The sequence below is a fragment of the Anopheles moucheti genome, chromosome 3, assembly GCF_943734755.1.
Source record: "Anopheles moucheti chromosome 3, idAnoMoucSN_F20_07, whole genome shotgun sequence".
NCBI lineage: Eukaryota > Metazoa > Arthropoda > Insecta > Diptera > Culicidae > Anopheles > Anopheles moucheti.
The window spans coordinates 80235006-80251320 of NC_069141.1; the positions used below are offsets into that span (position 1 = coordinate 80235006).

The 16315-nt window shown below is 44.1% G+C and overlaps 3 protein-coding genes across 4 annotated transcripts; 2 read left to right on the top strand and 1 right to left on the bottom strand.

The window, feature by feature from the left end:
• The first annotated feature begins 6610 nt into the window (after positions 1 to 6610).
• On the top strand, positions 6611 to 11166 carry LOC128303353 (integrator complex subunit 9). 2 transcript variants are annotated; one of them, XM_053040282.1, is made up of 3 exons: positions 6611 to 6619; positions 8995 to 9186; positions 9245 to 11166. In XM_053040282.1, exons 1-3 carry the CDS (start codon positions 6611 to 6613, stop codon positions 11033 to 11035), a joined length of 1992 nt encoding a protein of 663 aa, XP_052896242.1. In that variant the 3' UTR covers positions 11036 to 11166. The 2 variants fall into 2 exon arrangements, with proteins under 2 accessions (XP_052896242.1, XP_052896241.1); XM_053040281.1 differs by lacking the exon at positions 6611 to 6619 and adding an exon at positions 8847 to 8919.
• A 181-nt stretch (positions 11167 to 11347) lies between these two features.
• LOC128305170 (uncharacterized) lies at positions 11348 to 12035 on the bottom strand. Its single transcript, XM_053042496.1, has 2 exons — positions 11536 to 12035; positions 11348 to 11477 (listed from the first exon to the last, which is right to left on the bottom strand). Exons 1-2 carry the CDS (start codon positions 12033 to 12035, stop codon positions 11348 to 11350), a joined length of 630 nt encoding a protein of 209 aa, XP_052898456.1.
• A 150-nt stretch (positions 12036 to 12185) lies between these two features.
• On the top strand, positions 12186 to 12888 carry LOC128303036 (uncharacterized). The gene is made up of 2 exons (XM_053039888.1): positions 12186 to 12688; positions 12753 to 12888. Exons 1-2 carry the CDS (start codon positions 12186 to 12188, stop codon positions 12886 to 12888), a joined length of 639 nt encoding a protein of 212 aa, XP_052895848.1.
• The last annotated feature ends 3427 nt before the right edge of the window (positions 12889 to 16315 follow it).

The window sequence follows — 16315 nt, forward strand, 5'->3', positions numbered from 1 at the left end:
TTTCGCTGACAACTTCGCTACACCAGAGTGCACACACAGCACAAGGATCCGCTGAGACCAGCTGCAGACGGAACAGAGTTTTTGTCACTATTTGCTTAATTGCTCTGAAGTGTAATACAATTAGCCGTTTGCGTTTAGTACATTAGTAGCACAGTTTTATAGCACAACCGAATCACTTATCGTTTATAGCACCACATAACGCGTTTTATTCGCAAACCATTCATAGCGGTTAGTTGTCCTCATACCGATGCACATTCGAAACATGGGAGCGTTGTATGAGTGGAATTGATTTCACCGTCACAATCTGGTTCTAGCATTGATTGCACAGTTGCGTTTCACACTGGTTCGTCGGTAAGCACTTCGCACTTCACACCCGTTAATCTCTCAGACCAGCTGAAGATTCGCACAGCGACTGAGTCGATAGTGCGGCGAGTGAACGCTTTTATAAACCCCGTACGCGTGAAACCTAAACCGCGTCGTACTCATCTCACGGTGAGCATCCCATCTCACCTCACTGTGACAGATATGGTGAGTGGGGAGAGTGGTTGGATTCACCATTTTGCTGTAGAGTTGCCGTGGTTTTAGTATTGCGAACCCTTTCGCCGAACGAATGCCGACCCGTGATAAGGAGCTCGTGTAGCCGAAACGATTGAAGCGCGGCCCGTTGTATGGTGTGTAGAACCGGACCAATCGGAACGCTGGCCAGGATGTACTGTCGGCATTTTGGTTTAGGGGTTGCTCCATGGGAGAGTTAGTTTAGATAGAAGCGCACGTTGGGGGGGAAGACGATAACACGAAGATGGTGATGAGTAACCGGCCGTTTGCTTTCTTAGAAATCTTTGGTAGCGTTAGACCGCCCCTAGACGGTTGTCTTCTTGGAATGTTTCGAACACTTTCTACGCACATACGCATGGTGTGTATTAATTTGCAGAAATTTGAGCCATTTGAAGATTAACTAATTATTAACTGTTAATTATTATTATTATTAAAATTAAATGTAATAGATTTTTGAAATAGGCAAACTGCAAGGAGGAAATGCCTTGTGCCACTTGTTCTTATCGCTCAACACAAGCGGTGTTGAAAATACGGCAGTGTCGTCATAATATAAATTAAATAAATAAGATCTTTGAAATGCTAATGAAATATTTCAATGTCAGTATTTCATTGTAACTATTTATTTAGTTAAAAAAATACATTCTACATAGATATATTTTTGTATTTATATAGTTGAAACAATGATAATTGTTTCCTACATTTTATTTGGCCAGAGCATTTTAAAACTACATTTAAAACAATTTTATATCCTTATTGTGTTTCTGAGCTGATATTTAGCATTAGTTTAATTCTTTCTTTTAATTTAATAATTAAATTCGTAGCATATTTTACAGTTCAAGTTGCAACTAGTTATAGTTACTGGGAAGAAACATAAGTTACTCACAGAAAATGTTCAATTCAGAATTTATTTTACTGAATAATCTGCTTCAAATAAGCTTCACTGAAATATAGTAATAAAAAACCAGAAAGTATGAGCATATTCATAAAGATTTCAAACATCAGCTCCTATTTTCACTTTAATTATTACGATACTTAACTTTATGTGCTATGTATTCATGTTATGTAACGCTCTTATATTTATCTAGTATTTTAGTGAGTAGTTTCGTTTCTGTTTTGTATGATTTGAAGTAACTACAAATGTTTTACAAATTCATAACAAGTTTCTTGTTTACATCAATAACTGTAATGAATAATTTACGAATTATAATAAATAATAACGTATTAATAATTATAAAAAGTAAGAAAATACATAAAAAACCAAAAGAAAAACAAGAAAAGAGGTGAAGTTAATGTAAAAAATAGATGATTTCTAAAACCCATATAAAAAAACACATCTTAATTTAAATTTATGCAAATAATAAATAAATAAATTATACAAAAATGATTGTAAATATGTTGAAGTTTGTTAACGTTTGCGCATGTACTATAGCATTGGCACCAGAGTAGAAATAACTCGAAACATCTAAAAACATACGACAACCCCATTAGTTTCGTTCCACCTACGATGAAGGTGTTAATTGAGCACACATGTGTCGGGCGCAGAATAATGTTGCGCCGATTGCACTGCACTGCTCGCCAAACCGTATTAATGAAGTGTACTTGTGAGTGTCGATTTTCACCCATCGGAGAGCAATTTGCATCGCCCAGCAAGGCATCAATGAATTCCCTGTTCCCTTTTTTGTCGATTTGTTCCACGTGGACCCAACTACGCAGGGGATATTTTTGGGCTGTCTGACGTGCCAATCAAACAGGGCCGGGGAGCAAGTAATAAGCGACAGAATGGCCAATTAGACGATTGACGCTGTGGTGGCGATGAGGCACTATTCACCGCGCAGAATGCACGATAAGAACGTGTTGCGAACGTCACGGGCCATCCCCGGTACGGTATCGTTCGACGGTCCGATTGTGTGTACTTTGACCGCATGCGACATGGGAAGGACGTTTGATTATGTATGAAGACTAGCACGATGCAGCACTGGAGCGAAGGACCGTCGGAAGAAGGATGTCCTTGTGTGTGTGTGGTAATTGACCGGTGCGAAATTGCGCGTGTTTATCCTTCCGCTGGAGGCCAAATAGGTAACGGTAACGGAGCACGCCGTCAGCTGGCGCTCAGCCGATGGTCTGAAGAGCAAAGGTTTTAATGGTTTTTCACCTGTCACAGTGACATAAGTGATCGCAAATGAGTTCGATCAATGTTATCGGTGACGGTGTTGGCTCGTGGTGGCCCGTGCTGGTTGGTGCGTACCAACGCTGTAAGCATTACGCCTCGATTTCTTATCGCCGCACACACGGGACTGTCGTTATTGGAAGGTTCTTGTTTCGCTTGCGTCTTGCTCGTGGCGCTTTATCGTTTTGCATACCGAGTGACATTTAAAACTCGAGATGAAAGATAGGGAGCTGATGCAGATAGGACAGGTGGATTGTTTCAGTTATCAATCACACGGATCACTGGCAACGCATATGGCATGTTGTGAGAAACCAATGTAGGACGGAGCGTTTCGTTACCGTTTAATTAAATTCCCAAAATGGCACCTCGCAAGTGTAGTGCATAATACATCTTGTAAGATGGAGATTAGGAACTGACTCCCAAAAGATGCAGGAATCCTTAGGACATGTCGGTGTTGTATCAGGCGCCTCAATGCCTCAAGCGAAATGAACGTTGGGACCCATTTTTGGCAAGAGTGGACCGGGTGAATAAACTCCTTTTGGTTTTTTACGAATTAAAGCATTAATAAATATAATTTTTCGTACCACAATACACAGATTTTTATTGTAAATGTTTGCGATTTACTATTGATCGAACCGGTGTCGATTGATTGACACACATCCGATCGAACATCTAGGTGTGAAAGCCACACCTGGAACTTATCCCCGTTTTTTCCCCGTTTTTAAACTGCCACAAAGTGTGAATAAGTGACACACTGTTGCAAGTAAACGGTCAGGGAAAAGCCGGTGTATTCTTTTGATGACTAAATTATCAACCCATACTGGACATTTCACAAGTTCGCCTGGGAACAGTGAAATTGAATACATATGATCGCGCGCGCTTATCAGGCTTAGAATTAGCAACGCTTTCACGGTGGCGATGATGCATCGTAAAAGTTCCTCAAGGAAGTTTACCCAAAAGCTTACGATATTACACTTACAAAACCTTACTCACCGTGCCTTGGCAGCGGTGATCGATTGACGTAAATTAGTGAGCGACAACGGCGATCACCGGTTATTTTTAATTTGGTTCAAGTGCCATGCGCCTTGCGATGGGTCACCTTTTTGTGGGTGGTTGCAGGTTATACCCCCAAACGGCCGATAGACGTCATCCGATGCTTACCACCTTTCAGTAAACGCACGACCCGTGAATTTCCCAAGTGGTCCGAAGCACTAATCGGACCGACACTCGGTTTGGTTCGACACTTCGGTAGGCTTCGATGCATTCTGTTGACACACACATGGGCTGATCGATGGTGGTTTTGTCGGGAGGGGAAACCACAATCGCGGGTAACCGGAACTGCTACGATTATGAATGAAATTGTGGGCGAATGTTTGCTCTGTTGGCGATTGTGCGTATCCAACGTTCGGTCGCGGTGATTGATGCGCGAAGGTTTGGATCAATAGATCGTAAGGGTTATTTTTAAGCTTGTGCGGGATGTTACGACGTGCTTTACTCAACAATAAAAGAAGGTACGTTAGCAAAAGCTCATAGAAATATGTGGAGTAGATTTAAGAGATGGGCTGAACTGGTCGACTGATCGTTGATGAACTCAGATATCTAAAAATATTCCACTCGATGACGTTAGTTTCGGATGCCATTATTTGAGAAAAACTACCATAATATTTGCTATTGGTAAGTAGTCTCCCGATTACTATCAAACTTTCTCTTGGTTTGGTTCGAAAACAATGCAGTTCATTAGTTATTTTTGTTATAACTTGCATAAAATTTACAACAAATAGATCGGAAGTGGCTATACTGACTGATCAGATGTGTTATTTACTATATTTTATTTTCAACAAACTCTTTACAAGTTTAACAAAAGGTTTTAAATGCTTACTAAATGTTATTGCACATAATTTTTTCAATACAGCCTTCTGCCGAGTTACGCGAATTTCTTGTAATTTTGTGTGTGGAATGGAAGTATTTATTCGTCAAATTTCATATTTCCCCCAAAATACGCTTCATTTTTTATTGTTGGAAACATTATTTTTTTCATGTTTTTATTTTTTTTGTGTAAATATTAGGAGATTTGAAGAATAATGATAAAATATAAGTAATAGTTCATTAAAAAATCAAGCTTATGTACTTTAAATGCAAAATAAAATATAATTTTCCGATAAAGAATAATGTTAACATAATGCCTTAATTAGAAAGCGGTGTAAAATTTTGTCAGCAATTTGTCAGGGTTTTGTCAACTTTTTGTCGTGGATTTTCTACAAAATGAAATTCGACAAAAGCTCACAAAAATTGACAATAGCACCGTTTTAACAAATTTATCAGCATTTTGTCAGCTCTCGTGGCCCTGCCACCAATTGATTTTATTTAAATTGAGACATGTGTGACTTCTTTCTCACGTATCTTCTGTTCCGTTGAACCTTATTGCCTGCCTACTATGCTTTGCTCTGCTAATGAGCATGTTGAAGTATTAATGCTCTGCGCTGATGTTCCTGGAGCACGGGAAGGACATGCTTGAAACAGAATTTGAAAGACATTCGTTGGCGAGAAACCCATTGTCTATAAAAGAACTCACACTCCACTGAAGATTCTTAGTATTGAGGGAGTCATCCGAAAAAGAATTCGCGACATCTTTGAGGACATGGACACAGACCACTATCAACCGGAAGATAACTTTACCGAGCTCGTTCAACGCAGTTCGTACTGGTTGCGAGTGATGGCTACTACGATGGGTGTATGGCCTGGCCAGTACGTTTTAATGAGCATGCCTTGGTACAGACGGTTGTACTACTTTATGCTACTGATGCATTGGCTCAACACCTACCTGCAGACGGAGTTCTTCTTCCGGAATTTAGGCAATTTGAGCTTGGTTGTTCAGGTAAGGATAGAATGCTCTTGCTAACTTGCTTGCACTTAACTTGCTCTTGATCTTATTGCAAACCTCATTCGAACAGGGTCTCTGTAGCTTTGTCAGTATCACCACAACCGGCATCAAGGTGATGCGTATGCATGCCTATGAGAACGAGATTAGGCAGCTTTGGCAAACACTGGAAGATGCCACCTTTCTCAAGAAGATAAGGTTTTTGCGCAACAGTAAGTTGATCCCATGTGTATCACAACGACGGTACGATCTTGTGACTCATATCCCGTGGGGTTTTGTATGCGTTGTGTGTGTGTGTTACAGCTGACAGAGGCTCCGTCTTTGCCCGTATCCACAAACTTCTGTTGGGACAGTGGAAGGAAGTGCAGCTGAACTTGCGCTTCTATACGCTGGTGGTTGGACTGGTGGCCTCCAACTATTCGATCATACCTGCCTGCAGCAATCTGTACAATCAGTTCCAGGGCAATGCGTACAACAGGAGCTTCGGTACGCGATTCGTGAGTTACGCGGTAATCTTCCCTCACAGGAGTATAACAGATGTACCTACTGTTCTAGTTTACAACACGTATTATCCGTTTCTGGAGCCAATTAAACGTCACTCGCCGCTGTTTGAGTTGCTGTTCTGTTCGGAATCCTTGTCCGGTTTCACGACCTGGGCCGGGGTCGTTGCGTTCGATGGGTTGTACGTCGTGATGGTACTGTACGCAGCGTCGTTAATGCGTTTGTTGAGAGATTTGATGCACGAAACGGCGAACCCGAAACTCACCCACGCGGAGAGAGCTTTCTTTCAGCGCGAATGCATATTGCACCACATGCGAACGATGCAGTTAAGTAGCCGCCCAAGCAGCACTAATCTTCCACACTTTGGGTAGGGCCGGTGGCTAATCGTTATCAGTGTAAGCTCCACAGGTTGATTGAGCGGATTAACGAAATATTTTCGCCACTACTGCTGGTGCAACTGTTCACCAGCACCTCGATCATCTGTGTTATTGCGTTTGCGGCCAGTATGCATGCGGTTAGTGTCACGAGCTCGGTGATGAGTCCGTCCAGCTCGAACGATGATAATTTACGGTTTATTATTATCTTCGTTCAATTTGTTCCGTATTTACGCGCACCACCGGAAGGACGAGGGCGATTCACAAACGATGCTGATGGTGCTCTACCTGATAGCGGCTATCTACCAGCTGTTCCAGTTCTGCTGGTACGGCCAGCGGCTCCAGAACGAGGTACGGTAGGTTTGTTTTCCTTCACTTCTCTTCAAGATGATCTTTCTCACATTCCACTTTCGGCCGGTGGTGATGGCATGATCAGCCGAAATCAGGTCAATGTGGACAGAATGGGAACAGTGTGCTCCAATTCCTGATCTGTTCTGCATTGCCTTTGCCTTTGCCATTTTTTACCGTTGGTGTTATTGTTTGCATTCACTTTGTTTCTTGTTCACTATTCCAAGAGCACCGAGCTACCTTTATCGGTGTATGACGTACAGTGGGAACTTTGCGAGGGCCGGTTCAAGAGCTCGCATCATATCCTGTTGCTGTACAGCCAGCGGCAGATAGATATGCGTGCCTGGAGCTTTTCCGCGATGTCGCTCGAAACATTCTCCACGGTAAGGATCGATCCTCGTTCCCGTGACGTCAAGGCCGGATGGCATCAATGCCACGCCTCCGCACGGTAAACAAGCGACCCGCTTATCGATTTTAACTGATTTCGCACAGATAATCCGAAGTGCCGCATCCTACTTCACCGTACTGCAGACGTTGGCTGAGGAGTAGGTCGACCAACGCCGCAGTGCGCTGCGTGTCGAGCCCCTAGGGCTCGGTACGCCGTTTCAGAGACCGGTTTGATGTAGATATTGGGGGTATTCTAGCGTGCACGGTACAAAGTACGGCCACACCGACCGGAGGCTCAAAACGATAAGCTGCAGGGTAGTGATCAACATCACGCGCTTTAGTAGCAGAGTCCGCCTGCGAATCCGATTGTGGGATTTTTCGTCGAGGGCTGCGCGGTACACACTTTCGCTTTTCTTATCACGGGCAAACGCACGCGCTCACAGACTCGGAGCACAGCAATTAGTCAGTTCCGATTGTGTACAATAAGCGCAGCAAACTGGCATACCTTTGGCTGATAATGGAACGAGCTTGGATTTCAGGATCATACGCTTCCGATAGCCCACCAGGACAGGTGCTGCACGGTAGGAACCGAGCAAACGGAATGTGGCACGCGAGGTACGGCAAAGGGCGTGGAAAAAGTGGACAGGTGAAGACCCTTATTTGCAGGTCACTTTAATTAACAATAACATTAAGCCGGAGATCTTACATGGTGCGTTCGATTTGCGATTTGCAAAGCTATCTCTGCAGTGACCATGCGGGACTGTGATTGGTTTTGCTGTGACGCACACGTATCGATGACGCACGACCATTTGTCCATTTGGCGGCACTGCACCAGTAAAGCATCTTATTACAAGCTAGTTGCTCAATTAAATGATCCAATCCCGAGCATGTGTTGCTATTTAATAAGGGAACGTGTTTCGTGCACGAGAAAGTTTAATAAAATGTGCTCCACTTTATGAGCAATTAGTGAGTGCGTGATTTGTTGCGTTTTGTTATGTTACCTTATCGGAAATGCATGCTTGTGAGTAGTTTTTTCAAATTTCATATGAACTTTCAATGAAAAATGTTACAATATGTGTTGGAGCATAACCAAATTTAAGCTGTAATGAGATTTAATTGGCTTAATACAATTTCGTAAACTAAGTAATGTATTTTCTAATCAATTGTATTTTGAAGAAGTTGGTTAATTCAATATGTTATCTCAGAAACTCATGATCTAAAACTACAAGTATGTACAAAAGAGGAACCTCTTTAGAATAATTCAACAATTAGCTCATCACGTGGTCTTTTATGGAAATTTCCAAAAGCACATGTTCTGCTGATGTATATCCAGATTAGAACGTTATATTTTACTAAACTTGACTAAACTGCAACTGCTCTTGCAATACTTATTTTAAAAACGGTTATAACTTTAATATTCTTCATGAAATATCATGAATAATAATTGATACAATTTAAATTAACCATATTTCTCCAGTTTTTGAATACCTTCTGTTATATTCGCTTGTTATACAGTTAGCTGATGCACAATTAGCTGTTAGCTGATGTCTTTGATGTTTATCCCACCTCAGCAATACGCACCTTGGATGCCGATGTTGTTGTTGACAGCTGTTTGTTTACATGACGTCGGCCGGCATAAACAAAATCTAGCTCACGTATATAATTGTTGCGTTAAAAATTTAATTTTCTCATCATTTAAGATGAAATTGGTAAGTGTATAAATTGTAGAAATTGAAGAATGGTGCCAATGAACGTTTCTTGCATGTTTGTGCATCGGTTTACAGTACGCGCTGAGTGGTGATCCGGCAAAACCGTGCTATGTGCTCAGCTACAAGGGACTGATGATAATGCTGGATTGTGGACTGTCGATAAATTCGGTGTTGAATTTTCTACCGTTGCCGCTAGTTCAAAGTCCCAAGTTTCAGTGTTTACCTAACTGGAACTGTCGAGACTCCGATATACAGCTGGAAGATGGGGTATGTACTGGAGCCTGCACTGTGGCGTTCTGTTGTTGACATTCCCTCCCTTCGACAGGAAATAAAAGAATGCTGTGGCTGTGCGTTCGTCAATTCTGCTCCGGAGTTTGTGCCACCTTTGGAAAAGCTGATCGATTTCTCCGAAATTGACGTCATTCTGATCTCGAACTACACGAACATGCTTGCGCTGCCGTACATTACCGAAGGAACGGGCTTCTGTGGGACGGTTTACGCCACCGAACCGACACTACAGATTGGTCGATTTTTCCTCGAAGAGTTGGTTGAATATATCGAGGCATCGCCGAAAGAAACCACCGCTAGAATTTGGAAAGAGATTCAGCATCAGTTGCCGGTTCCGTTAAACGATGTCTTTAAACCAAAGAACTGGCGACACCTATTTAGCATGGATGCGGTCAATAGGAGTCTGGCACGTGTGCGGATGACTGGGTACGATCAGAAGCTGGACATATTCGGTGCACTGCAGGTAACACCGATTAGCTCCGGGTTTTGTCTTGGATCGAGCAACTGGACGATCGTGTCGGGACAGGAGAAAATTTCCTACATCAGTGGTTCGTCTACGCTTACCACACATCCGCGCCCTATCAATCAGACAGCGCTGAAGTACTCGGATGTGGTAATTATGACAGGGCTGACACAGGCACCGCACGTCAATCCGGATGCAATGTTGGGCGAGTTGTGTATGAACGTGATGATGACGCTAAGGAATGGTGGATCGGTGCTGATACCATGCTATCCGTCCGGCGTTGTGTACGATTTGTTCGAGTGTCTTTCGGTCAGTCTGGATAATCAAGGCTTCACGCAAATACCGATGTTTTTCATCTCGCCCGTCGCGGATAGCTCGCTGGCTTACTCGAACATCTTGGCCGAATGGCTCTCTACGTCCAAGCAGAACAAAGTGTACATTCCGGATGAACCGTTTCCACACGCGAGCCTGGTAAAAAATGCAAAGCTGAAGCACTTTAAGCACATCGACTCGGAGGGTTTTAGCACCGAGTTTCGACAGCCGTGTGTGGTGTTTTGTGGCCATCCGAGCCTGCGGTTCGGCGATGCGGTGCATTTTGTAGAACTGTGGGGCTCGAATCCGCTGCATACTATCATCTTCACGGAACCGGACTTTCCACATATGCAAGCGCTCGCACCGTACCAACCGTTGGCCATCAAGACCGTCTACTGTCCAATAGAAACGTCTCTAAACTTTCAGCAGGCAAACAAGCTGATAAAGGAACTGAAACCAGGTGTGCTGGTAATACCGGAAAATTACACCCAACCACCGGCCATAGCACCACAGAAGTTGGATCTCGTGATTGATCCAATACCGGACAAGATGATCATAAAGTTTAAGCGGGGCGAGGTGATCAAGCTACCACTGAAGCGAAAGCGTGGCCGCGTATACCTTAACCCAAAAATGGCTAAGGCAATAGTACCGCAGGAGGTGCAACCCGGTGTCACCGTTTCAACCGTTACCGGTGTGCTGCAGGTAAAGGACAACATACACGATCTGCTACCACTCGAACCGACCAAGGAGGAACTTGCCGAGGAACACAAATCGAAACCTACCGGACCACCGCAACCGTACAGTCAGCTGCGAACCGTGCGCTACGAGTGGGGAACGCTGGACATTAACCTGCTGCTGAAAAAGCTGGCTCAGGACGGTTTTACGGATCTGAAGGTGGAGCAGGGCAGTGCTGAAGAGGTGACGCTCGTTCTACCGTCCGAGGATACGGTCATCAAGGTGAGCGAGAAAAGCACCGAGATTGTGTGCGGTGGAAAGCAGAGTTTACGGTTGAAGTTGCGTGATCTGCTGCTACAGTGTGTGCAAAGTTTTTAAACCAACATTAGAGACGTAAGTTTAGTAGAATCGATATGAGCTGCATATTGTGTTAATTTTAATTTTCGACCTACTGCATATAGTGAAGACGCATGTATGAAGCCTGACACGATTAAATACACGTACATGTTTGGAGGAGAGCAATCAGTGTGTTTATAGAATAGAAGACTTCATAGAATGTTTCAATTCACACTTTCCGGAAGGAAGATCTTTCGGACGAGTTCAACTATATCACGAAAGATTGGATATCCTCTTTTGATGTGTTTATTTCACCTTTCAATTACCGGATTATTCTCCTTCAAACATGACCTCTTAGTACCTCGGTAGCATATCTTCCCAGCTGTAGACATACAGCTCGATTCGCACACAGAACACTCGCGTACGGTTGCTCTCGCCCACGAAATCGATTCTCCAAAGTTTGCTAACATGCGGCGAAAAGTACCTGCAAAAGAAACATTTTCATAAAAAAGTCAAACGATTGGTTTGGTATTTGTTGCTACCGGAACGGTTTGTAGTCCACCAATGCATCGTTGATTCGATAGAGTCCCTTGGCAAAGGGGCACTCCAGAGGTGGTATACTCCGTCCCAAAACAACCCCCAACGAGCTGTTACGCTGCACTTGAAGAAACTTGCACACATCTCCAACGTGTACCGGAGGATCGACGAACGGTCTGCATTGGGTTGCATTCTGACAAATTTTGATCGATACGGTTGCCCCAATTGGTTCGGTGATGTTACGCCGAATCCGCAGTACACCGCTCATCACGTAGTGCGTGTGGTTCCGCTGAACGATCCGCATATCGGTGAGAAACATTGCCAGATCGCGCTGCCAACGACACTGACCGATGCGATCGAGGAAGAGGGAATGCTTGAGATCGGGCTCCAGTCCGGACTTGATGCCATTGTAGAAGTACTGCTGACTGAGCGGTATGCCGACTACTACCACCGTGAACAGTGTCGCTGTGCTCGGAAGCAACATAATTTCGGCAATGCGCCACATAATTACACAACTCCATATTTAAGTAGAGCCCACCCTCGTTAGTGCGAAGATCAGAGATAAACAAGCCAATTAAACAGCACGGTTAAATTGAGTGCTTAAAGCACACCAAAGGGTGGTCCGATTTGGCTCATTTGTATCACGGCCATCGTCATGGCCAAACGCACGTGTCTGGTGCTCCGTGCGCTACTGTGCCTGTGCGTGGCCACGCTGTTAACCCCAATCGATGGGTCCCAGGACATCTTCTCCATTCTGAAGCCGGGCAGTCCACTGGGGTCGGTCGGGCGGAAAAAACTTTTCGTCACACGAGTCGGCCAGTGTGTGGGGAAGAAAAATCTGCCCGTGTACGTACCGGATATGCGCATTACGGCACACAATCGCACCAACTACGTTGTCAGCGGTGAGGTACAGTTCCGGGAGAACATACCAGCGTATCGGCTGTCGGTGGCTGTCAAGCAGTGTGATGATATACGGACCACGGTCAATTGCCGGCCATTTCTGAGCAACATCGTCAACACGGACGGCTGTGCGCTGCTGCAAGCATCTGGTACGATGTATAACGAATATCTGCAAAACTTCCAACCGCCGCTCAAATGCCCTTTTTTCAACGGGACGTACGTGATGGGTAGAACGCTGGTAGATGACGGTTTGGTCAAGTGGGTGTTTTAGTGTTGTACTGCGGTTTGGTGGTATTTACGTTGCACATTACTTTTTTTCCAGATATTTACCAGGCTCGGGAAGCACGTTTTGGGAGGTGCGAATGACGGGTCGCGTAAAGGAACGGTTAATGTTCTGCATCGTAATGCAGCTGAATGTGAGACCGAAAAAAGCCAATAACCGAAACGGAGCAGGATAAAGATGGAGGCTATCGCGGTATGATGTTACGGTTTGAATATAAATGAAATTATTCATTTAAATTAACGCGATGCCTGCAATTGATTCGATATGATTCCTTCAATAAAAACGTATCTGAATTAAAAAGTAATGTCTCCTTCAAGTAATCGCAATCCTTGAATCGTGTTAGAAACCTTTAGTATTGGAAAATTAATTGTAAAATTGAGAAAATTTCGGATTGAAAAGTGTTAAAGAACGGAAGGATATTTTCTGGTTTTTTATGAGAATAATTTATCATCCAAAAAGCATGTAAAACAGTTATAAAACCAGAGAAAAACTTAATTTAAACTATTTTAAATGTCACAGAACATTGTGAAACTCTGGAACTCCAATAGAAAATTTGAGAAAGATATCTGTAACTTAAAATCTGAAGAAAATCCACAGAAAACAAACAAATGAAACAAAAGTACTTGATAATCAGCAGATCAGAAAATAATCGGAGTGAGCTAATGATTGCTCTTCCTCCCCTATCTAGCCACATCATTTTGAAATTTGGATCCAAACTCTTCCCGAATTCGGTTTAACAAGCTTGGTTATATGTGACTATAATTTCCGGTATTTCTATTGTCAGAGATTTAAATCTAGATCCGATCCCGTCTCAGTCATGCACTGCCGAATCAGTATCTATTCGCTGGGCACTGATTTCTATATTATTCTTGTGTTTATAAATACTCTTTAGATAAATTGCCTCGCTAGAGAAGGTATACTAACTGCATTGCAATAACGCCTACAAGTATGCAATTCTTGCAGTAAAATGGTCCCTTTAGCATTTGTTTACCGCCCGCTTTGCATCGTTTCGAAAAATGCTCAGAAGTTTTCACTGATGTGAAGCCTACCTGATTTTCTGCAGTAAAGTAGGCATTGTTCCATTAACTACAGCGAAATCAATTAGATCTTCAGTACCATCTACAAGAAGTGATTAAAATTTAAAATGGAGGAAAGTGCATTTTGGGTAAGTTTTCGCAGCACTTTTCACGTTTGGATAAGGAATCTAATGAGAACATCCTTTTCAGAGCCATGTTTCGGACGTGTTCGACACAGCCTACCTCTCCGAATGGCTACAATCGGTCGATCTATACTCGGCTCTGATATTCGTCTGCGGTTTAACACTTTTCTACCTCGTCATGAGCATGGCCCTCCGTATTTTGTCGCTACTATTTTGGCCAACGGTGGTTATAGTTGGGTTACTGGTAGGTATGTTATAGCTTAAAATGTACAATTTCCTATTTAACCATGCACTGTTATCTACAGTTTATTCGCAATGAATCCTTCGCTACATTAATAACGGAGAGTGTGAAACAAATATCGCAAGCAGCACTGACCGAAATCCTACCCGAACAATGAGCGAACCAGAAATTGGCTTTTAATAAAACAAATTTTATTGCACAGTAAATTTCGTGTGTATCATGTCGAAGGGGAGTTTCATTTCAAAATGTTCGGCGCAAACAAATCGTAACCGGAAAGGTAATCCACCACCGTGTACAATTTTCCCGCACACCATAGAAAGAAGCACTGGAAGCCCATCATTATCAGCAGCAACAGTTCGATCAGTGGCTGCAAATGGACGGAAGGAGTGATAGGAAAATGATTTGTCCACAGGCAAATGTGCACGTGACGGGGTTTTTACCTCGGAAAGCAGCAATGTTGAAACAATGATTTTTTCCAAACAGTACAACAAAAAGCCGGCACTGGTCACGAACAGAAAGAGGGTAAGTACGGCGGCAAACTCCACCAAACGGACCGCAACGGGCATTTTGTACGGTGCCACACGCCGTGCCAGGAAACGGTGCGATGTTTCCAACAGGTTTGTGTATTCCTTTTTGCCAGTGTATGTTTCGCTGACTACTAGACTATTGCCGAAACATGAAATTGCACTGGAAAATTTGTAAGTTTTCTCCACTCAAAACGTTGTAAATTTGAAGTGTTTTAAGAGGCATCGAATATGTGGAACCAGGAAATGTCAGTTCTCAAATCGAGCAGTTTATCGAGCGCTGGTAGCAACAAGTTTCGCCCGTTTGGCTACCACCCAGCGGGTCAACCGTCCCCAGTTTTGGGGTGGTTTTTCCATGGTGGTGGCAGAAAATCCCTTTCAGTCATTCGGTCGGTACCGTTCCGTATCCCTACTAACCCGAATTCAATCGCGCAGGTCCTACTGGCACCACGGAAAGGAATGTAAACAAATCGCCACTACCTCCAGCAAGACCGTCCAGCTCCCCACAACCCAATTGTTCACCCACACTTACCACGCAGAAGCAAACGGTAACGGTTGTTGTCATCCGCAAAACGCACGTGTGCTCGGTTGATGTTGATGTTTCCTGGTTCCGTTTGGCACGAGCGCGCCTTTTTCCGTCCGCGCAAGCTGTCACACATGTTGATTGTTTACCACCCCGTGCCATCCGCCCACGTGGCCCAGTGGCTTCCAGCACACCGAGCGCAAAACCTCCCCCCCCCCGGTGCGGGAAAAGCACTTCTCGCATTCACTACTGCGCAGGACCGACCGAGAATCGAGAAACTTCATTTTTACTGCTCACCATCGTAGCAGCTGCCGTACCTTGCAGGAACTGTCAAAACTGTCACAACGTGAGAGAGAGAGAGAGCGAGAGCGCGCACCGTCGGAAAAACGGAGAGGGTTGCTGAGAAAAAAAAGATGGACGCCATTGTTGAAGTTTGCTGCTGTACGGGTTGGCTTTTCCCTGCCATCGATGAACGGGGTGCAATTTTCGGCTGCAAAGTGAATGCGTACGATGGTCAAACAGTGCGGAATCGCTTGCGGACGGTACGTGCCAGTGCGATAGGGTCGAGTTTGCCGTCGTGGTAGCGGGAATTTTCTGTTTTTTCGTTACACTTTTCGTTCGCCAGTGCGTTTGCAAACGAAAGGCACGCAGTGACGGGTGGCAAAGAAGCAACGGGCTGGGCGGGAAGGGTTGGAAAAAGGAAAGGAAAAGCTTGCGACGAAGAAAAATTCAGTGCAGAAAGTGTCTGTGTCTGTGTGTGTGTGCCAGTGTGGTGTGAAAACACACAAAAAGTCCTTTGTGTAAACGTAGCTAGGGAGCTTTTATTAGCTAGCGCTTGTGATTTGTGGTTTCGTGCGGAAAAGTGTGCACAATTTCATTTTTCCAACACAGCTCCCGCGTTTTCCCCAACCCTACCCATCACGATCCCCCCAACCTAGCAAGTGCGCACACGTTTCTGTGTGTGTGCGTGTGTGTGTGTAGTTCGCTGGAAAATTACTTCATAAGTTCTTGTTCGTTGGCACTGTGCGTGCTGTCGTCCGCTGTTCTGGTCACTCACAACCCCCCGAATGAGATGTCCCCATTGCCAGCGTATCCTGTCTGAGGGCTCTTAAGCGTACTACCTTCGCTGTAGCAGCACCAAAAGATACCGTGCAC